This window comes from Rhincodon typus, chromosome 15 (genome assembly GCF_021869965.1).
Source record: "Rhincodon typus isolate 14 chromosome 15, sRhiTyp1.1, whole genome shotgun sequence".
Lineage (NCBI taxonomy): Eukaryota > Metazoa > Chordata > Chondrichthyes > Orectolobiformes > Rhincodontidae > Rhincodon > Rhincodon typus.
Window position 1 is genome coordinate 26,309,900 of NC_063346.1, and position 23,110 is coordinate 26,333,009.

Sequence of the window (23,110 nt, forward strand, 5' to 3'; positions counted from 1 at the left end):
CCTATACTTACACTGTGCGAGAGCAAGCAATAGCAGCGATGACATGCCTGTGATGATTGTTGACAGTAGTAGAATACCACGTCGGCCAAACTTGTTCACGGTGAAGTATAGGAAAAGGAGAGCCACACCTTCAGCAGCAGCAGTGACAAAATAGCTCAAGTAGAACCTAGAACTATAGCCAGTGAGGATTTGGGAAAAACAATGCTGGATTCCATTGCCAATGAACCTGAGATGAAACAAATAAAGTTATCCCTTCTAGATGGAAGCACTGAAATGTCAAATGCAAACTAAGATCAAAGTTTGGAGGAAGGAAAGGAGATGCAATAGGTTTTACGGTAAAATAGAAATAAGCATTTTAATTTTGCTCAAATCAGTCAACTTTAAATGTCAGTGCAAGTATGCTGGTGCAAGAAAAAAAAGAAACAACAAAATAAGAAATGCAATGAGGTTAATATCTTTACTCCTTGAGCAAAGATATGAGAAGTCATCTTTTATTATTCAGAATTTCTTCTAGAGCTGTGAGCCTAGGAAAATCACTAAAGACCATCAACATCTGTAGAATAATACCTGTAAGACTCACTGTTAGAATTAAACATCACACAGAATTAGAGGCCTCAGCAGAGATCAGTTATCTGCCCAACTGGTTTATGCTGCAGTTTATTCTCCATTCATGGTTTTCTCCACGCTTGCTATCTAATCTCACCAGGATATCCTTCTTTTCTCTTCATCCTTATATACTTTTCTAACTTCACCTTGATATTCATTTCAAATGCTCCTTCTGGTAGCAAATTGTCTATTCTAACCTTTATACGAGTAAAGGCATTTCTGAAGTCCCCACCTGATTTGTTGACAGAACACTTGAATATTAATGTTGTCAAATTTGATTATTTAGATTGATTGCTTTTTGGAAAAATAAATAAATAGTGTCAATATTGATCATAAATCACAAGACAAAAAGAAAGTCAACCTCATGTTAAATCAAAAGAACCAGCGTAATGCTAAACTAGACAAAAAATGCAATATAATAAAACATAAGAAAGTAATGTACAATACCATCAATACAAGAGAAAGTAGCACAAGACTTTTTTTTTTAAAATTAGTTCCCCAAACCAAATATATTGGATAAAACCAAACTGCTGATGCTAAAGGAAGGGTCACTGGACCCAAAACATTAACTCTGATTTTTCCTTCACAGACCTGTTGAGCTTTTCCAGCAACTTCTGTGTTATTGCTTCTGTTGTGCAAAATATATGGGACATGCAGAACAGTATTGGAGAGGATAGTAGGCTAAGGGAGGGGAGGTTTATTGGCAGTGACCACCATCATGGCCTCCACAGGAGAACACAGCAGGCAGGGTGGACATCATTAAAGAAAGTGTACATTTCATGTACAATTATGTTGTTGCCCATTTGCAGAGTATAGAGAGTGAATGTGTTTAGGCTTAAAGTGTTGTTCAAAGATGAATTGCACCTTACTACTGGTGTTTGCCACTAAATTCTGCATCATTGATATTTCAATGCCTCAAAATCAGGCAAAGACTAGTCAAATTTATTCCATCACTTATGAAACTTCCAAGGGGAATCAGGAGGATGAGGGAAACATCACTGCGCCTTATGTCAAGTATTATCATTGACTGAACTAAAGACAATGAAAAGTTGAATGATTTGTGTGGGTCTGCGCTAAAAAAAGGCTCACTGTGCAGGATGCTCTCTTTTTGATGTAAAGTGTTGGTCATCCAGCCAGTGTACGCCTTCACTAAATAAGTGTGCATGCTTTGACGAAGGTAGACAACTGGGTTCCAGAGGATGTAGTTCAGCTGCCTCGACTGATTTCAGGGTGGGGGCCTTCAGAATACTCCAGACAGAATGTGTTGCACCATGCTGATGTGCTGTACTGTGTACAACTGAAGCAGGCAGTGACGCTTTTTGTTAGCTATGGAGGAACAAAGGGAGTGGGAGCAGTCTTCTATGGAGGAGGAAGTTCACATTGTGTATGGGGCTTTATGGCAGTGAAGGGCAAAAGCAGATTGTCAATGTTTGTCCAGGTGCACAGTGGCCTTTTAAAGTTGATGGAGATCGGCTGAATGGAGAGTTATTTTGAAAAATGCGCATGGCAAGATGGGAATAGAATCAGATGAGAAGGATGCCATAGGATTGGGTTGGGAGGTTAATTAGGTGAGTTTAGTATGGTATGGTCTCTTGAGGACTCAAGGCAAAAGAAAATTTTAAAAATGACATAACTAGCACTTAGCCAAAACAATTAAAGATCCAGCCCAGAGTTGTAGAAAGTACGATGCACAGATCCAGAGTAGGTGCTAACAACAGAATAAAAAAGTGAGCTCTGAATGAAGGAAAAACTGTGAAAAAGATAGATATACTTGGTGTGGGTGAACTTGTGCGTACAACTCCCAATCAAAGAAACTGCAGTCCAATTGCATCACTAAGTCCTAACAACAGCCAACCTTCCAGCATGAGAAAGGGTGACTTCCATAAAGATAAAGTGTGATTTGGCGTTCATAGGAAATTGGTTAGGAAGTGTTCAAACTCCGTTCATACATTTTCTCTAACCATAATCATGATGCATTTACACCTCTATTTCTGTGGCTTTTCATATACCTTCCACAGTATCTTTCTTACAGAAAGGCTAGCTTTTCTTGGTTGGATTTTACCCCATTTGTTCACAGCCAGACAACCTCCAGCAACAGGTTCTCTTTTAGGCCCTGCATAGTTACTACTCAAGTTCCAGAATAATTGATCCTAGCTTCCTTTCCGATTCATATGCTTCCTGTTGATGACACGGTCCAAAAATATGGGTTTACCCTCTACACATACTCAGTCTACTTCTTGAATTACCCCCTTTCCACCAGTTACTGTCTTTGCAGCACAACCTGGAATACATGGAAAAAAAATGTTCACAGCTTGTCTGCCAACCAGTAAGACCAAAACCACATATTTATGCAAAAAATTCAAGTTCATGACAATAACTTCAGTGTCAAAGTCACTACCTTGGGCTTGAACCAGACTGTTGATTGCCTCAACCTACTCTTTCACTGCAAGTTAATCTGTTGTGCTCAAACTTTTAAATTATCACTCATTCTCTGTAATTTACTGAAATTCTGCAATGTTCCCTTGCATGCTCTAAAACACAAGCTGTCCAATCTCCCGCCCATCAGATTTGTCAGTTTGATATAGTCGCAAAATAATAGCTAGGGAAAACAGTCACTGTACCTGGTTTTGCCTTTATGGAGACTCTAGTCCAATGTTATTGACAGATTTTCCTTTAAGATAGTCTTGTAATGCTTTGTCATATTGGGGAGATAGGAATACCCAATACATATCAGTCTTTAACAGTGATGGCTATATTTCATGAATAAATAAACTGCTCTCCACTGGCAAGTTCACTTTTCCCTTCTAGGAAAATATTCCTAATGAAGAAAGTGTTACATTAATGCAGGTCACTGTCACACTAAACAGACATGATTTGCTTGATGTGCATTCAAGATAACGGGAGTATTTCAACTCGTTTTTGAAATACAACTGGATCTAGGGTAGGTAGCAGTGAAAGAAATATTACTAAATGGCTTCACTTACGTGGTGAACCCCAGTATTAAGATGTTCTTCCAAATGACTTTAGTAGTGGCCATATCACAGAAACTATAAATACGAGACTCCGTAAACTTGCCAAATACAAAATCCATCTCTGTGGTTGGTGTGGGGAAAAGACAAAAGGAGGCAAAATGCTCAATAATCATCTTGATGCACTGAAGAAAGATATTCATGCCAAGACAGACCATTATTTTTAACATGTTTGTAACTTTACTTCAATAATAAATCCAATTATGGATATTCCACTTAGAAAGAAGATTAACACAACAAGGATATCTTTATTCTCCTCAAATGTATGCGCTGTTATCTCAACAAATGTTACATGCATTTTAGGTTTTGGTTTATAAAATTTACAGCTAAAAAGGTGATTAAGGGAGATTCATGAGAATTGTATTTTTGCAGGACAGCAGACATGATGGGAAGTTTAAGTGGTCTCTAAAACATTAAAAGGCATATTGATAACTGAAAGATATCTACGTAAAAGACTGAACACATTTAGAATGAAAAGCTTTTATTTTGCAACTAATGTTGCTTAAACCTTCCCGAATACTTTACAATAAGGCATTACTTCCACATGTGGTCATCTAACTTAGGAAAATTCAAAACCCATTACATCTTTTCTTCAGTTCCAAGGAAGGATATTCAAATATTCATTAGCCTTTGTCCTTCCCCAGCTCTGACAGATTCAATTTGTTTCCAGCAGCTTTCTTTATTTCAGAAACTCCATTCATCAAAAACAGAATTGAAGGCTACAGGTATAAAATCGGCCAAACATTACGCTGGTCTAACTGTGCTTGAAGGAGTGCAACAAGAAAAACATGAGTGGAAAGCATAAGGTTAAGTTCAAATTGTGGAGCTAGGATAGTGATAGGGAAGAGGGCTTGGGATCCATAAAGAAAGTTTATTTGTTATGAAATTTAGATGAGAAGCAGGCCTGATGAAGTTGTGTGCTTTGCTCATTAAAACACACTGGTAAGTTCAATTGCTTTTTCGTTGCTCATTCACAGCGTATCACATACCATTAAATACATTGTTTGGGGTGTATAATTCATCATCCACATTGACACCATTACTAGCTGCGATACCTCGCATAATGTGCTTACACATCTGAATCTGTCTGGTCGCAAGAAGCCAGCGTGGAGACTCTGGGAATAAGGCTGGAATGCTGTAATTTGTTCAAAAAAATGTTTTAGTTTCATAGTTAGGATATCAGTCTATTAAAAAAAAACCAAAGTTTATCGCAGAGAAAAAATTCAAGCGATTAGAAGAACCTATTAAAATATCTACTTTTGCAATAACATTAAGCACCTTATCATTTGGGAAGAGGATTTGAAAGAGCTTCATTTTCAGCTGTCTCTGGGCACCCTCATGCCATTGAGTAAATTGGAGAAATGACTCATACCCTAACAAGGGAGACTCAAGTTCTTCATTTAAAAGGGGATTAGTCTTTAAACCTGCTACAGGTCTGTCGTATTGATCCCTCCAGGCAGATATGGCACTTGAGGCCAATCCAACAGTGTGTTAGGTTGTTACCATGACATTTAACATTTTCCCCCACAATTCTGATGCGTGGCTTTTACTGGTTTAAAAAATTGCATCTAAGTCAATGAAAGATGTGAATTCTTACTAAAGTATCAACTTAGTCTAGCGATTGTAAAGGCGCAACGTCTGCTTGAAACAACGCAGAAGTTAGTTGAGGGCTTCTTTAAACTTTATGCTCATTTTCCTAACAAAATTTAACAGTTGGTAATTAGAACCACATAATATAGTTAGTCCCATTTCAACAAACCGTGGTGTTTTTCTCCCCCCACCCCACCATTAGAACAAAATAATTGCCACCATTTCTGCCTATTCATTTGGATGAGCAGAAAAATCTCAGCTAATACTTTGAACAATATTCCAAGACAAGTTAATTGTGGCACTTTTAATGATAAGTCGGTATCGAAAAAGTAGGAACCATAATCACCATCTTAGTTAAAGATTAAAAGTTTTAGCCACCAACTTTGAGAAGGGGCGAGATGGGGTAGGGTCGGGAAACAAGGAGACCTTTATATTCATATCTGTAAGTGCTTTCAAGTTTGCCTTCACCTCTCCATTTAAAAAAAAATGTTACCATAGACAACACATTCACCACCTGCTCCAAGCCAAGTCATTGATAGAAATTGTACAAAGTTGGGGTGGTGACACAGTAATATATAGTTAGGAAGGACTTGCTTTGGTTCCTCCATATTAATTCCAGGCCCCATCATGTTTCATGGCATCAGGTCACACATGAGCAAGGAAACTTTTGTCTTAGTGGACAAATCAATACCTCTCCCATGACGAACACCATCTTAAGGAAGCGTGGAGATTGGCAAGGGCACAGAATGTACTCTGTATGGGGCTTCAAATCGCAATCAAGGTTGGCTCAGTGGTATCCGCACTAGATGAGGATGACAGAGTTCTAAAAAATCATAGATGCTACATTGAGTTTGCAACAGCTGGTGAGGGAACAAATGAGACAAGAATCTAGTTGACCTTATCTACAACAGATTTGTTTGAAGACATCAGTAGGACTGACCACCACAGTCATTATGGGGATTAATCCAGTCTTCACAGATCCTCTGTTGTGCTCCACACCACCATACAGATTTTGAACAGATCCAGCACTCAAAACTGGTTATCCTACAGAGCCTTATGGATATCAGCAGTAGACCTGCGTTCAATGACAAATGACAATGTGCAATGTTATGGCTTGGCATATTCAGCCCTGCCACCCCCAACCATCAAGCCAAGATATCATCCCTAGTTCAACGCAGAGTGCAGGTTGGCAAGCCAGGAACCACATCAGACATACTTTAAAAAAAAACGTTAAGTTATATCACAGGGCTAAGCAATAACCACAACCAAGAAATCAGATCCAACCTCTGCAGTACTGTCATATCCAGTGAATGGTGGTGTGCAAATAAGTAACCAAGAGGAGGTGGCAGCTCCACAAATAACTCCATCCTAAAGGGGGGGGGGGGGGGGGGGGGGGGGGGGGGAAGCCCAGCACATTATTGTAAAAAGACAAAAAAAGGGTTGAAAATTGCCCAAGTACATCCCACCCACAAACAAGCAGGCCTAAACCTGCAATTCAACTGATTAATTACTGACCTCCGTCTACTCTCAAAAATCAAGGTGATGAAAGAAGTCATCCACAGAGCAAGTGGCACTAGCAAAAGGAATAATACGCTCACAGACACTCAACCTACGATGCACTAGGATGATCAGCTCCCGACCCAAAGCCTTATCCAAACACAGACTGAGGAAAAAAAAAAAGCTGATCTCCAGAGACAAGGTGTGCGACTGCTCTTGACATCAAAGGCAGCAGTTGGCAGAGTTTGATATGAAGGAGTTTAGTAAAACTGAAGTCAATGTGGGCATCAGGAGGAAAACTCTCCACTAGTTGGAGCCATATCTAACATAGTGAGATGACTGTAGTTGAAGATTAATCATCTCAGCCCCCAGGATATCACTGCAGTAGTTCTTCAAAGGAAGTGCCCTAGACCCAACCATCTTCAGCTGCTTCAGCAATTACCTTCCCTCCACAACACTGTTAAGAAGGGAGAGATGTTCACTGATAATTGCACAATATATAGCACTATTCACGACACCTCTTCACAATCGATGGGTCAAAATCCTGCAACTCCATTCCTAACAGCATGCTGGGTGTCTGTCCACCAAGGATTATGACAGTTGAAGATGGCAGCTCACCACTGCTTTTGAGGGAAATCAGAGATGGGCAACAAATTCTGACCTGGCCAGCAATGCCAGTGTTAGCCATGCTACTATACTACTTCCTATACTGCCCAATAACCTATTATATGGTACCTTGTCATCAAATGCCTTCCAGGAATCCAAGTACAGTATGATTACACATTTCTCTTCCTCTACAGTGCATATTCTTTCAGTGACTACTACAAAATCATCACCCATAGCATCATATTTCCTTTTAAAACTGTTGTTTAACATACTAAGTCAAAAAGCATTAGCAAGTTACCTTTTAATCTCTAGACACCTGTGTATAAAGATAGGAAATTGTTTACTCCAGCAGGCATCCATAATATGCATTCAGACATGAAATTCATCTTCCTTCAGAATCTGAAAACTCATGCCCTGGCTCATTTCTCCCTCTACTACTCCATCAAGCCAGGGCCAGTCTCTAATATCAAAGCACATACGATAGCATGCCAGCAGTAGCACTATAGAGACTTGAAAAAGCGAGAGAGTTAACCTGATGAAGCTGCAAAACAGGTTCAAACATTTATTAGAACACCAGAAACATGTAACCTGGTCTTTGTGATCACACAAGCAGTGGATCGGATAAAAGCCATGAGGACTGTCATATTAGTCGTTTGATTATCACCAGAGTCACAACTCAATTCGAGGAAGAGACGCACCAAACATTCCCAACCTCCGATAGCAGAGCACAACCACAGTACAAAAGACAACACACCTATGATTATCTCCATTTTCTCCTAGGATCTCCATCATAGATACCAATGTTGTTAATTTGTCTCTCTCCATGTAATTTCAAGAAACATCACAGCATATTGGATTCAAAGGCTATAATTCCAACAATAATCCATGCTTGGTGTTAAAGACATATTCTTGAAAATTAGCTGCACCTCTAACCAATGTGTTCCAGTACAACTTTAGTACTGGTATCAATCCAGCCAAGTATAAAATTGCTTAACATATGCCCTGTCCAGAAAAAAAAATACAATTGACCACTTACCACCCTAGTCTACATGTAATCCGTGAAGTGGAGGAAGGCAGTGTCATCAAGCTGCATCCATCATATTGGACTGAGATGATTACTTCGCTTTTGAACTGTTCACAGCCTTGGGCCAAACATATACAGACAAGCTGAAATTCAAGAGACTTTAAAAGCGATTTTATCTTTGACATCAAGACAATATTTGATCACATGACAAACAGCCAGAGTAAAATGGAGTTAAGTAGAAACCGGTGAAAGGGGTGCATAGTCGACAACTGGTACCGGTCATGAGAGTCATTGATAACAAATAATGATTTTGACTACTAGAAGCCAATGATCATGGTGCCAGGACATCATTACAAGTCCTAGACTCAATGGCCTTTACTGGTTCATCAAATCACCTTCTTGTTCACTAAGTGTTTATTTCCATTCCCAACTCCTCAGATGAGGCAAATTGCATCTGCACACAAAACTTGGACAGGATTCATGTTTAGACTGATCTTATACATGTGCAAGGCAATAAGCATTGCCAAGCATTTTCTCATCACATTCAACAGTAGGACAATCACGGAATTCTTCTATCAACATTCCAGAGGATATCACTACCAGTGACAAAGTTTCAGAGATGCAAGAGCAGATCAGAAGCTGGGAGTTCTATAATTATTTTTAAAAAATCCCACTTTACCCCAACTTTCCAAAGCTTCTCCAAAGTACAAGTAAAATATTCTCCATTTCCTGGAATGAGCACAGTTCCAACAGTATAAAAGACCTGATATTATCAAGATAAAACAGTCCCTTGTTCAGCAGCACATCCACCAATAGCAAATCATAGCTGCAGAAATATTGCAAAAATTCTCCAAGGTTTATTTATTGGTATCTTCTAAACAAAATGACCTGTCCCAACTAGTAGATTAAAGACACCAGGTGCCTAGGAACACAATAGTCTCCCCTACAAGTCACACACCATTCTGACTTGGAACTGTAAAATGTTGTTCCTACAGTCACAAGCCAAAATCCTCAAACTCCCTGTTGTTTATGACAACAGCACACAAGCTGATGCAGTTCAATGAAGCAGGTCACCAGATATTCAAGGGCAATAAATGCTAGCCATGAAAATTAGCCAAATTCTCTGGACGAGTATCCTGCAAATGTTTGTCTGTGGAATCAACAATTTATTGCATTACTTGGTGACAAGCCTTCCATTTTAAGATGACGTACAGCATGGTGGTGAACTCAAGCATTGGCTGACATGAACCCCACATTAACCTCAGGAACCTCACTGTGGCAAAGCAAATGTGGAAGGCACTGCTACAGGGAAAACAGGAGTAGATTCACTGGCCTCCATTTTCTCCTGCCTCTTTTCTCAGATATTAAGCTCTCAGTTTGGAAGAGGCGATCAGAAACAAGCAAACACAGCCAGCCAGCTGCCACAAGTCATGGCTGTCAGTGACTGTCTTAGTTATTAGCCATTTTCATACCTTTTGCAGGTGTGGAAGTACAGATGTCAGGAGGTTGAGATTCATTGGTCAGTTCACTGTCGAGAAGAGGTAGAGGACAATCATCCATCTGATGAATGTAGCCAGCCCAGCAGGTGGCATTGAGCAAAGAGTGCATGCTAATGAAATTAGCACCTTCACCTGCCAAGAGATGCCAAGGATATGTTTGAGACAATGAAGGCAGGAGCCCTTACTTCGTTCAAAGGCATCATGACCATGTCTCACCACGTGGATGGAGGATGCAAGCCTTGTGAACTCGTAATTTGGTGTTCTCAAGTCAGGGTTGCTGTTGTTCCATAAGATCATGTTATCATATTGAGTGACAAAGCAGGTTTGACAGGCTGTATGGTCTTTTCTTGTTACTATTTATTCTTAAACCTTTCACCAATGTTATGTCCTTTAAGATTCATTAAACCCTCTTTTTTGATCATGTTCATACTTTGTTCCATTGATTAGGCTCTGAAGCATTAGATTTTTTCCAACATTAAAAGGAAAGCTGTTGTTGAACGCATGACTTCATGAAAGCTTAGAAAACATAGGACTGTTAAATTTAAAGAGTATTAGCAGGTGACAACATTTAAATTCAAGAAAGAAATTTGGCAGTTAGGAAGTTTTATCTATCTTAAATCGATGAAAAAATGCTTTTAAAAGTCACTTTCAGCCTCAGAAACAAAAGTAGTTTTTGTACTTACAAAAGCTGTCCATTCGATTCATGCACACAATATGCGAGAATGCCAATGTAAAAATACATTTTTTGGACAATTTGAGGGTGCAGTGAAAAAGATTTTGCATTTGGCAGGATTATAGATAGTTATCTAATTCATTTAGGTAATGACTTACTGTTAAACACTCACCACCAATAAATGAGTAGTAATGTGAAGGGGCCAGTGACAACAGCCTGCAAAATTCTCCAATCTCTGCATAACTCAACTAATCCTGGCAGCAACATCTCCCCAGCCACTGTAAAAGATCCAGCAATCACTGTAATCATCAGTCGATGTGGTGGGTCACATATCTCCAACCCTGGAGGAGGAAAACAATTCTAAAATTGATTTCTCAGTAATACAGGCAATAAAGTCTTTTTTTTCTGCATTATAATGCTCTTTCTACAATTGAAAAAGGAAAGAAAATGACAAAAATAGGGCAGAGGAAACACTTATGCCTGATGATCTTGTATTTGGCTACAGAAGGTCAGAGATATAATGATGAGCAAGATAATTGATGGATTTTAAGTTACAGCTTTTCTCCATGTTTACATATTTTGTGGACTAGAGACAAATTCAGGGCAGCAAGGAAAGGTAGGCAAAGAATACGTTACAAAAGAACTACGTTTGAGATATGTCAAAGCTTAGAGGGAGAATGACAAGCTGGCAAGGAGAAAACTAAAATAATGTTGTGTAGGGCGAAAAATACATTGAGGATTTCAATGGCAGATTAATCAGGTACAGGTGGTATTAATGAGGGCTATCTGCTTTCATCCAGGTGGAAAATGAAACTGGCTTAGTAAGACAGTGGCCCAGAAAGAAGGTGGCATGCAATTGTGCAAAGGTGCAGTGGTAGTGTCTCCACCTCTGGACCCAGATGGCAGAGATTCAAGTCCCACTTACTCATAATACTTCAACAGGTTAATGAACAAAAGATCCGCTCACCTGTAGTTCCATGTCAATGCAGAGGTGTGTCAAGCTATTGTGGCAATGTGGTGGTGTCCCTACCTCTGAGCTTAGGATCAAGTCACACCAGCTCTGGAAGTGTGTTGTTATTACATGTTTGAACAGTGTGATTAAAATCACAAGTTGTGTATAAATGTTTTGTAATACACAGCAGTAGTGTCAAGTCCTACCTACCGCAGGAGGTGGGCCATGAAATGTTTGCAGAGTTAGCTTAAAAATAAAACTAACTTACTGCGGTGTGTGTATAAGAAAAAACATCCAACACTAGGCATTATTATTTAGTGGACGCCAAAGTACTAGTGTATTCTTCAGAAATAGGGTTGGAGGTCCTCTAAAATTAGTAGCAGAAGATGGCTGCCTGAAAGTGAAAGAGGTGGCAGTGTTGGTGTTGGGGGTGGGGAGGCAGAAAGAAAATCTCTTTACTGGTTAGAATCTTATCTCACAAAAGGAAGATTGTTGGAAGTCAGTCATCTTAGCTCCAAGCCATCACTGCAGGTGTTCCAGAGAGTCCTAAACCCAACCATCTTAAGCAGGTTCAATGATCTTCCCTTTGTAAGATCAGTAGAGCGGATATTCACTGACCTGCATAATATTTAGCACCATTCTTGGCTCCTCAGATACTGAAGTAGTCCATTTCCAAAAGTATCAAGACTCAAATATCCAGGCTTGGGCTGACCAAGTCGCAAGTAACAATCATGCCACTCAAGTGCTGGAAATTGACAGTCTAATGAGAAAAATCTAACCACCTCCCGTTGGATATTCAATGGCATCACAATCACGGAACCATCTACTGTCAACATTGTTAGGATTACTTTTGACCTGAAACCGAACAGGAGGAGCTTTATAAATACTGCAGCAATAACAGTAAGCTAGGAATCCTGTTCAGTGTGTAACTCACCTACTGATCTACCTGTCCAGCATCTACGAACTACAAGTCTCCAGTGTGGTGGAATATTTCCCACTTGCTTGAACGAATGCAACTCCAACAACACTCAAGTATGTCAACACCATCCAGGACAGAGCTACCTGCTTGATTGGCACCACATCACAAGCATTTACTTCCTCCCATCACTGCGCACACTGCTGCTGAGCATCAATCTACAAGATGCACTAGAAATTCATCAGGTGCCTTAGACAGCACATTCCAAACACACATCTAGAAGGCAAAGGGCAGCTGATATGGGGGGAAAAAAAACCCATCACCTGCAAGCAGCTCACCATCTGGACTTAGAAATATCACTGTTCCTTCAGCGTCAATTGGTCAAAATCATGGAACTCCCTCCCCACTGGCTTAGTCAGTGTATCTACACCAAATGGACAGCAACAATTCAAAAAGGCTGCTCAACAAGGAAACTAAAGATGGGCAATTAAAGCTAGTCCAGCTGACAATGTCGGCATCCTATGATAAAATAGGATAATGTTAAAACAAAGAAAGCAAAGAACAGCCCTAGCAAAGATCAAATTTGGAAATTCAGTCAGCAGTACTTGCCTTCAACTTGTTGGATTGTGCTTGAATATTAAACATGGATAGGGTCTTGGTTATAAGTCGAGTTAAAAGAGAGACATGCTTCCAGGTCAGATACCTGAGGATTTAAAAATATATTTAGAAAAACGGTCAGTTCCAGCTCCCTGTCTAATTAGCTGTGACATAAAAAAATAGCGCTACAATGTGAGCAGCATTTGGAGGCTATGTGAATATGGAGCCCAATTGACCGCAAGAACGAACTACAATAAGAAAGTCATTTTCTTAAGAACAGTCACTGGACCGGAAGTGTTAATTCTGCTTTCTCTTCCTAGATGCTTCCAGACATGGAGTTTTTCCAGCAATTCCGGATTTTGTTTAAGAAATCCTTCTGATGGACATAATAGGTGGCAGAGTCAGGCAATTATGGAAGGATGAATCTCAGGAATAACCAAAGGTTAATACACGGGACTTAAAGTATCATTATGTGTGGAATTGTATTAAAAAGAATAAAACAGGACTTGAAGGTATGCAAAAGGAAAGGATGAATCTGACAATATCATGCCGATTGCCAGAAGCTTAGGTGTGGTAATGAGTATCCTAGTTCATTGTTTGTTCAATTAGAGGTCTAGATAGCGAGTGTACATCATTGATAGATGGAATGGACTGTTCATAAAGTGTTGTTACGTGAACTTTTGAATGAGGAAGACTGAGCAAGATCAAATAGTTTCGGGTTTGATGATAACAGTAATTCCATGCAAGACAGCCAAGGTTAAAAAAACCACTTCATAAATATGAATGCAGTAACCAATGAAATTCCTTTCCTGTTCAGCAAACCTTCATATTTGTGGCTTTTTCATTGGAGCACAATAAAAGAATCATTTTTGAGAGACTTGTAGATTTGTAATTTACAGAGTTGGCAAATTGTATTCCCTTAGCAAGGCCCCTTGTCTCTGTGCAGAATGTTAAAGAAATACTAATAGCATCTGGGGTTTGGGCTTCAAATAAATTTCAAAGCAACATTGGCAGTTTGTACATCCATCTTGTCATAAGTTGAAGACTTTGTTAAAAGGGTGCAGGAATGTTACATGAGGAATTAGTAAATGCAGAGGATATTACTGAAACGTCACACTTGTAAAAACTACAGAAGAATGCCAATGCAACTCATAGTACATCTTCTATTGGTGAGACTTTAATGAAACCATAGCAATGGATTGCAAGGCATGGAAAATAATACCTTCCTAGGTTTTGCAGATATTAGGATTTGATTTAGTCTGTCAATGGCAGTTTACAGTACAAAAATTATGGACAGATAAATAGGAACAGGGTTGAGAGCACTGGCTAATATCTTAATAGATAATGAGGAAGAATTTGCCATGCAGAATCTGGGAGTCTGAGTGAGAATCTGATTATTAAAGCAGTGGAAAATCCTCTCAGCAATGGGATTTGAAAGAGAATCATGCCGTAAACGTCCAAGTGCACCAAAGGTTTTAGTTGACTGACCAAATTGTAAATTGATGACTGCTTTGCATAGGTAGTACAGGGAAGATAAACATTTCAGATGGTTGATAGCTATAGCTGCTAGCAACTAATTTATGGCAGAAATTCAAGACATAATCCCTTTCAAAAGCTAGGGGATAATAGTTAGTTCAGTTTTCGTAGAATATTTAATGCCATGCATGATTAGACATAGATGGAACCTGAACAGATGATGGAAATTGGAAGTGTATGATACTTATGTTGGATCATTACAAACAATAGATTGTGAAAAATAATGGACTAACAAAGTGGACCAAGCAGTTGTAATAAAAACAAAAAAGGGCCTTTAAGATCAAATAACAAAAAAAAAAAAAAAAAAAAAAAAAAAACGCTGAATTTGCAAGGCAAGGGACTGTACATCAGATCTAGGAATTGGCAGAAGGAAGCAAAAACTTGGGAATGCCAGAAAATGAATTGCAGATTCAGACACTAGGCCTAAAGCTGATCATAGGTCAAGAAAACCAAACCACACAAAGAGCTGTGAAAGGAAGTCTGGCCACAAAGTCCGGGTTGAATAACAGTAGTCCAGATGAGACCTGTAGGCAACATAGTTTAACAAGAGCAAAAAGGCAAGAGGCACCAGAATCAGAAGCACTCAAGATAGAGAATATCTGGGTGTCTACCAACAAATTAGAAAGTAGAATGGCAAAGGAGGCAGCACAAAACAAATTAATAGCTGGAGAGAATTTGATTTCAGGTTTATTGTCGTGCACACAGTTACAAAAAAAAAAAAAAAAAAACCAGGAGTACAGTGAAAAGTGAACAATGGGGACTACTCATCTAGTTGTAATTGCAGGTATGCATGGCTCATGTCCAGTTTCAGCTAAGGGAAGAGGTTTACCGTTTGCTTGAAATCCCCAAAGGTGAAATGACACATTGGGCTTCAGAATCAGTACGACTGGTGCTGCCCATTCCGCAAACTGGACTGGTTTGCTGATTCTTTTGCATTCAAGTCTCCCGATTACTGCCTCTACTTCTGCATGCAGGGCAAATGGCATTGGCTGGACCTTGCAGAATTACTTCCTGATCAACATATAAAAAGGTGGCCTTGGCTGCCCGAGTGATGTCCTAATTGAATACCGGAAGTTCTTCCTGGGAAAAGTCTAGGGACTATCAAAAGGAGTCATTTTCTAATTGAGAAAACATTGAACCAATCAAGGTGAATCTTTCTCAACCAATTCTGCCAGATCAAGCTTGCATGCAAGCCTTTTACTACAAATCATTGGTAATTACACCAACTGCTTCTCACAGGAGAGCAGAACCAAAGTTGTATCCTTAACGGTTCCCCGACATATCTTCCTCAGTCTGGCGAAGATCTTACACAAACTTAAGGGTTAGAGACCAGGGCAAATCTTGTTAAAGACTGGTTCCACGATCACTGATACAGCTGAGCTGATATTGATTTCATTAGAACTGGGTGACCATCTAACCAGACATTTATTTTGATTGGTTCCAATTTGGATTTTACTAAGTATTTTAAACTGTTCCAAGCCACATGCTGGAGGACTTTCCAGGGTGTGCACATTCCTGGTTACTGACCTATGAATTCTCTTATTTGAGTCAGATGTCATAGGACCCCTTTGCTGTCTCAGGTCCACATACTGGCAGCAACTACAACAGCTTGCTGGCCTAGATCCTGAAGAACATTTTAGCCATTTGGCAAAGGCTAAGCTTTGTTTTGGGGTTCTGCTGTGAGCTGACAGAGGGTCCCTCTGCTCAGGATACATCCTGCTTGAGGCTATGCAATTGCCTGCATTGAAGTGGTGTTTCCCAAACTCAGTCAGACAGGTAGAGGTGTCCACTTCCATTGGGATAACCTGTAGCTCACATGGTCCACTTGTTGCATTTTCTAATGCCAAAAATCAGTTGTAGTGCCCATTTCAAGTCCAGGTGGGCTTCAGCTAGGTGCTTTTGCATGGTTACATCACTAATCCCACATTCTAAATAGTGTCTCAGCATCTCATTTACGGTTTACCCAAAGTCATATTCCTCTGCCAGTTGGCTTAACCTCATCAAAAATGCTGATACAGATTTCCCTGGTTCTCAAACTGGCGAATAAAACCGATAGCATCTCAGATTTAGAGGTAGCTTGGGGTCATAACATTCCTTAACAAAACCAGTCAACTCTTGAAAAGGTTTTAGTATCAGATGCTTCAGGGAAAGTTAGGCTTCGAATAACCTAAAATGCTGTGGGTCCACAAGCAGTCAGGAGAATTACCCTGTGTTCATCCAGCTCTACACCTTGTTATCTCAGATTCTCCAGCATCTGCAGTTCCCATATCTAAGAATTACTCATTGCTTTTCATCTGCCCCAATGTCATTTGCCCAGAATATTAAAAAAAAAAATAACGCATTCTTTCCACATCCTGGGCTCAGGCTTCAATGGCAGGATCAAACAAGTCAAGCCTCCCAAATAAAGGCACAAATACAGGAATGCTTACCCCAACTCACTTACCTCAGGAGTGTCACAACTCACTTATAGTAAGAACTGCCGATGCTGGAGTCAGAAATAACAGTGTGGGGCTGGAGGAACACAGCAGGCCAGGCAGCAGAGCAGGAAAGCTGACATTTTGGGTCCAGACCCTTCTGAACCCAAAACGTCAGCTTCCTGCTCCTCTGATGCTCCAGCTCCACACTTATCTCAGGAGTGTACTGTTTTCTCTCATGGCCACTAAAATAACTCCATGGAGGCCGGTATCCTGTCACCAAGTCACTTTTTAAACTTACAGGTCCACAGTACATGGACTCTGACCAGCTAGCTCAGAGCCAGTCCCTAGAATGAGAAGAATCCCTGATATTCTTATTTATTTCTGTCAACCAAGACTCCCTGATTGGGGTTGTTAACCTGGACCAATCAGGGAACTCATACTCAAATGAGATCCACCCGGCCAACCTCATGACAATTACTACATGTAATGACTATACAGCTTTTGCTATAAATCTCACACTTGCAAAAAACAAAAAGTCACAGAACTAGAAAGGACTAGTACCTGTACATTTTATAGATATAGGCACATGTTTGAAAACACTACAGTTTGTCATCTGGTCAAAACCTAAGTTGCTACATACTTACTTGCAATGTATACGGACAAGACGACTCCAGCTGATGCTAACCCACTGAACATATGGAAGAGAACAAACATGAGGAAATCCACAGAGATGGAAACTCCAATATGCTGAATAATTGATAGAATTAGCGAGAGAATGAATGTATTTCGGCGGCCCAGTCTACAAATATAAAAAAGCCAACATTCAATAGTTTGGCCTCATTACATAAAGACTTCCTCAAACTTACAAATATAATTAAAATCCAATTTGAAAATTGGCAACAAGTTCACTTCAATTCTTCTGTTTAGGATAATGGTCTGAGCTATTCCGACAACCCATTTTCCTTCTTTTGTTTCAATAATGTGTAAATCTCTAGCTCAAAGTATATTTGTGGTTAAAAAATGGAGAAGTTCTTTACATCAGTGCTTACTAGGAAGGGGAATCTAACAATGTAGTTGTAGAGATGGAGACCGAGATAGTGGAAGTACTGAATAGCGTGAAAATTGATTGGAAGGTGGTGGTGGTAGTAATTGAAAGGCTGGCTATGCTCGGATTATGATAAATCATCTCATCAGATGGCTTGCATCCCAGGTTGCTAATGGATGTGGGGTTGGAGATGGCAAAAAGGCATGCTTTTATTTTTCAAGCTTCCCTAGATAAGGAGCAGGTGCCAGAGGACTGACATTGGCAGATTTGACACCATTATTCAAGGCTGCAAGACAAGTACTACCTAATAACTATAGGCCAGGTAGTACATTATGAGTGACAGGTACAGTTTTAGCATCCTTGAGAGAAAAAAAGAAAGATACCTGGAGAATTTCAAATCTATTAAGGAGAGTTAGCATAGAATTGTATAGGTAATAGAAACATAGAAGATAGGAGCAGGAGGCAGCCATTCGGCCCTTCAAGCTTGATCTGCCATTCTTAACGATCATGGCTGATCATCCAATTTGATAGCAGAATTCTGCTTTCTCCCCATAACCTTTGATCCCATTCACCCCAGGTGCCATATCTAGCAGCCTCTTGAATACATTCATATATTGGGGAAGAGATGTCTCCTCATCTCCAACCTAAATAGTCTACTAAGAATCCTCATATGGTGACCCCTGCTTCTGGGCACACCCACCATCAGGAACTCTCACCCTGCATCTACTGGGTCCAGTCCTGTTAGACACACAAAAATCTATGGGATACCACCAGCCCCAGCCCCCCACCCCATTCGTCTGAACTCTAGCAAAAACAATCCCAACCTAGAACCTAGTCAATCTCTCCTCACACGTCAGACTAGCCATCCCCAGAATCAGCCTAGTATGCCTTCGCTGCACTCCCGAGAGCAACAGCATCCTTCCTCAGGAAAGGAGGCCAAAACTGCACGCAATATTCTAGGTATGGACTCACCAAGGCCCTGTATAACTGCAACAACACATCCCTGCTCCTGTACTCAATCTCTCGCAATGAAGGCCAACATACCATTTGCCTTCTTTACCGCCTGCTGTACCTGCATGCTTACCTTCAGCAACTGGTGCACAAGGATGCCCAGGTCCTGCTGCATACTGCCCTCTCTCAATTTACAGCCGTTCAGGCAGTAATCTGCCTTCTTGTTTTTGCTTCCAAAGTGAATAACCTCACATTTATCCAAATTGTACTGCATCTGCCATTGATTTGCCCACTCACCCAACCAGTCGAGATCATGCTGAAGGATGTCTGCATCCTCGTCACAGCTCACCCTCCCACCCAACTTGCATCATCTGCAAACTTGGAGATGTTACATTTTGTTCCCGCATCCAAATCATTACTATATATTGCGAATAGCTAGGGTCCTAGCAGCAAACACTGTAGCACTCCACTAGTTACTGTCTGCCAATTTGAAAAGGACCTGTTAATTCCTACTGTTTCTTCTCTGCCAACCAGTTTCCTATCCATCTCAATACACTTTCCCCTATCCCATACACTTAAATCTTGCACATTAATCTCTTATGTGGGACTTTGTCAAATGCTTTCTGCAAGTCCAACTATACTACATCGACTGGCTCCCCCTTGTCAACTCTACTAGTTGCATCTTCATAGAATTCCAACAGGTTCGTCAAGCATGATTTCACCTTCAAAAATGCATGCTGACTGTGTCTGATCCTGCCACTGCTTTCTAAATGCTCGGCTATAAAATCATTGATAATGGATTCGAGAATTTTCCCCACTAAATCTTGCATCGTTCAACAATTCTTGTATCTCATCGGTGTCCTCTTTTGGGAGGACAGAGATGAAGTATGTACTCAGCTCCTCAGCCATTTCTTTGTCCCCTATTCCCCAGTTTGTCTGTAGGGGACCTACATTTGTCTTTACCAATCTTTCTCTTCACATACCTATAGAAACTCTTAGCCACAGTCTTTGCTTCCTGCAAGCTTACTTTTATATTCTATTTTCCCTTTCGTAAATCAATCCCTTGTTCCTTCTTTGCTGAATTCTAAACTGGTCCTAACACTCAGATTTATTATTTTCCTTGGCCAATCAGTATCCAATCTCTTATTTCCTTAATAAGCCATGGATTGGCCCTCTGACCCATTTTGTATTTGTGACAGACAAGAATAAACAGTTGTTGCAGTTCCCCCCCATATGTCCTTTGAATGTTTGCCATTGCCTATCCACTATCATCCCTTTAAGTAACTGTCCCCAATCTATCAAAGTCAACTCATGCCTCATATCCTCAGTTTCTTTCAGTAGGGTTCAGCATCCTAGTCTTCAAATCAACAACCTCACTCTCCATCTTGATAAAAACTTTTTATCATGTTATGGTCGCTCTTCCCCAAGGGGTCTCAAAAGCTAGATTGGCAATAATTGCCTTCTCATTTCACAGCACCCAGTCTAAGATGGCCTGCTCTTTAGTTGGTTCTTCCACATATTAGTCAATAAAACCATCCTGTATACACTCCCGGAATTCCTCCTTTATGGCATTGTGGCTAATTTGATTTGCCCAATCTACGTGCAGATTAAAATCACCCATGATAACCGACATTCCCTCATCACATACACCTCTAATTTCCAGTTTAATGCCATTCTCGACAGCACCACTGCAGTTTCGGTGTCTATATATGACACTTAATGCTTTTTTGCCCCTTGGTGTTTCCCAACTCTACCCATACAGACTCCACATTAGTGAGAAAAAGTGTATTAGCTCTGACATTGTGTTAACTTCCTCTAACCAGCAATGCTACTCTGCCACCTTTTCCTTTTTGCCTGTCCTACCTAAATACTGAATACCCTGGGACATCCAGTTCCCATCTCTGGTCACCCTGCAGCCATGTCTCCATAATCCCAATTGTATCGTACCCATTTACATGTATCTGTGTGATTAGTTCATCCGCTTTATTGCAGATGCTCCATGCATTAAGACATAAAACTAAGCTGGTCCTTTTAACAGTGTTGGTCTCCCTATTTTTCCTCAATAATGCTGTTTGATTCCGGTCCTTAGTTTCTCAGCCTATCATTTTTCTTATTCCCTTTTCTAGCTTTTGTTTTTGTCCTTGCTGCCTTCTTCTCTGACTCTTTACAGAAGTTCCCACCCCCCTGGCATTTTAGTTTAAACTCTTCCCCAACCACTCTAGCAAACACTCCCCCGGGACATCAGCCCCAATCCTGCCCAGGTGTAACTCATCCAATTTATACAGGTCCCACCTCCTCTGGAACTGGTCCCAATGCCCCAGGAATCTGAAACCCTTCCCCTGAAGGCGTCTTTGCAGCCACATATTCATCCGTTATATCTTGTCATTTCTCTTCTGGCCAGCACGTGGCACTGGTAGTAATCCGGAGATCACTACTTTTGGAGGTCCAACATCTTAACATTCTTCCAAGCTCCCTGTATTCTGCCTTTAGGACCTCATCCTTTTTTTTTTTTTTTTAAAAAAAAAAAAGCCTGGTCATTTGTACTGATGTGTACCATGGCTACTGGCTGCTCACCCTTCCCCTTCAGAAGGTTCTGTACCCTCTCAGACATCCTTGACCCTAGCACCAGGAGGCAACATACTACCCTGGAGTCTCATTTGTGGCCACAGAAATGCCGGTGTATTCCCCTTAGAATTGAATCCCCTATAGCCATTGCCCTCGCACACATTTTACCCCTCCGCTCTGCAGCAGACAGAGTTTGGTGCTGCTGCTGCTTCCACTCCGCCGCCGCCCCCAGGAGGTCATTCCCTCAACAGTATCCAAAACATTATCTGTTTTGCACGGGAATACCACAGGAGATTCCTGCACCACCTGCCTATCTATCGCTCTTTCTGCTGGTCACCCATTCCCTTCCTGTCTGCAGAGTGTGAGCCTACAGTGTGACCACCTCTCGATACGCTCTATCCACGATGTTCTCTGCCTCGCGGATGTTTCCACTGTCCCGAGCTACCGCTCCGGCTCTGGAGCTCGGGCTTCTAGGAGCTGTAGCTGGAGACACTTCCTGCACACATGCTGAAACTGTCCCCAGTCTGCCACATGGAGCAAGAGGAACAAACCAAGACTTTGAGCTCTCCTGACATGGTTTACCTCTTTAAATTAAACCTTGGAGAGTACTTTATTAGGTTAAATCAAATCCAGTTACCTGTGGCCCTTCTTTCCTGGTCTGTGTACTATCCTTACAGATTAGAAGTTCAGATCATGCTGAGATAATTGAGTATTTTGATGGAGTAACAGAAGTTTGATGAAGGGAATGTGATGGATGTTTCTAGTAGGAATTTAAGAAAGCATTTGACATGGAAATGCATAAGTTGCTTAACCAAACTGTGGCTTATTGCCACATTGGCTTTCCCTAGTCCATATGATTGATTTAAGACCAGAAAGCAGTGAATTGTGGTAATGGCTGTTTTTTTTTTTGAAAAACAGGTTGTGCCACAAGGGTCAACGCTAGGTCCTCATGTTTGCAATATGTATACACACATCACACGCACCTGACTTCGGGCTTGGAAGACATAGTGCAATTCCAAAATTTGGACAACCATACCAAACTTGGAGGTGTGGCAAGACCAAAGGATGATACAAGTTGCCTACAACAGGAGACAGTTAGATAGATATGCTAGTAGAACGTTAAGTGGGAGATATGCTCAGCAGAGGGATAGGGAGAGGCAAGATAGTTTTAATAGTTCTAAACAGTGAACAGGAATGGAGGATCAGGAGCGGGGGATATGTAGCACAGATCCTTGAAGGTGGCACAACATATATTGGAGAGAATGGTCAGCCATACATATGGAATTTCAGACTTCCTAAAATGGAGGTATCAAACGCAAAAGCAGGCAGATTATGCTAAACCTGTATAAAATTCTAGTTACACCCCTCGAGTACTGTGGATAATTCTACTCACATTTTAGGAAAGATCTAAAAAGATCCTTGAGACAGAATGCAATGAGGATCTATCACAATTGTTAGAGATTTTGCCGAGGTTTGGAACGGTGTTGGGAAGAAATGCTATAGGTATAAAATTAGAATGAAACAAATGCTGTTGCCCTTGGAGCAAAAAGGAGATTGAGGGGATATTTGATAGAAGTAGACAAGATTATGACAGGTTTACATAAAGA

At 40.6% G+C, this 23,110-nt stretch overlaps 1 protein-coding gene across 2 annotated transcripts in view; it reads right to left on the reverse strand.

The window, feature by feature from the left end:
* slc22a31 (solute carrier family 22 member 31) overlaps nt 1-23,110 on the reverse strand; it is a 46,589-nt gene that overhangs the window by 13,783 nt on the left and 9,696 nt on the right. The window contains exons 3-8 of one of the 2 annotated variants that reach the window (XM_048605650.1): nt 17,587-17,741; nt 10,697-10,865; nt 4,625-4,770; nt 3,591-3,699; nt 2,819-2,887; nt 12-226 (exon numbers count right to left, since the gene is read on the reverse strand). In XM_048605650.1, coding sequence (XP_048461607.1) covers nt 12-226; nt 2,819-2,887; nt 3,591-3,699; nt 4,625-4,770; nt 10,697-10,865; nt 17,587-17,741 — 863 coding nt within the window. The remainder of the gene's footprint in view (nt 1-11; nt 227-2,818; nt 2,888-3,590; nt 3,700-4,624; nt 4,771-10,696; nt 10,866-17,586; nt 17,742-23,110) is intronic. The other variant, XM_020534563.2, reaches the window with a different exon arrangement.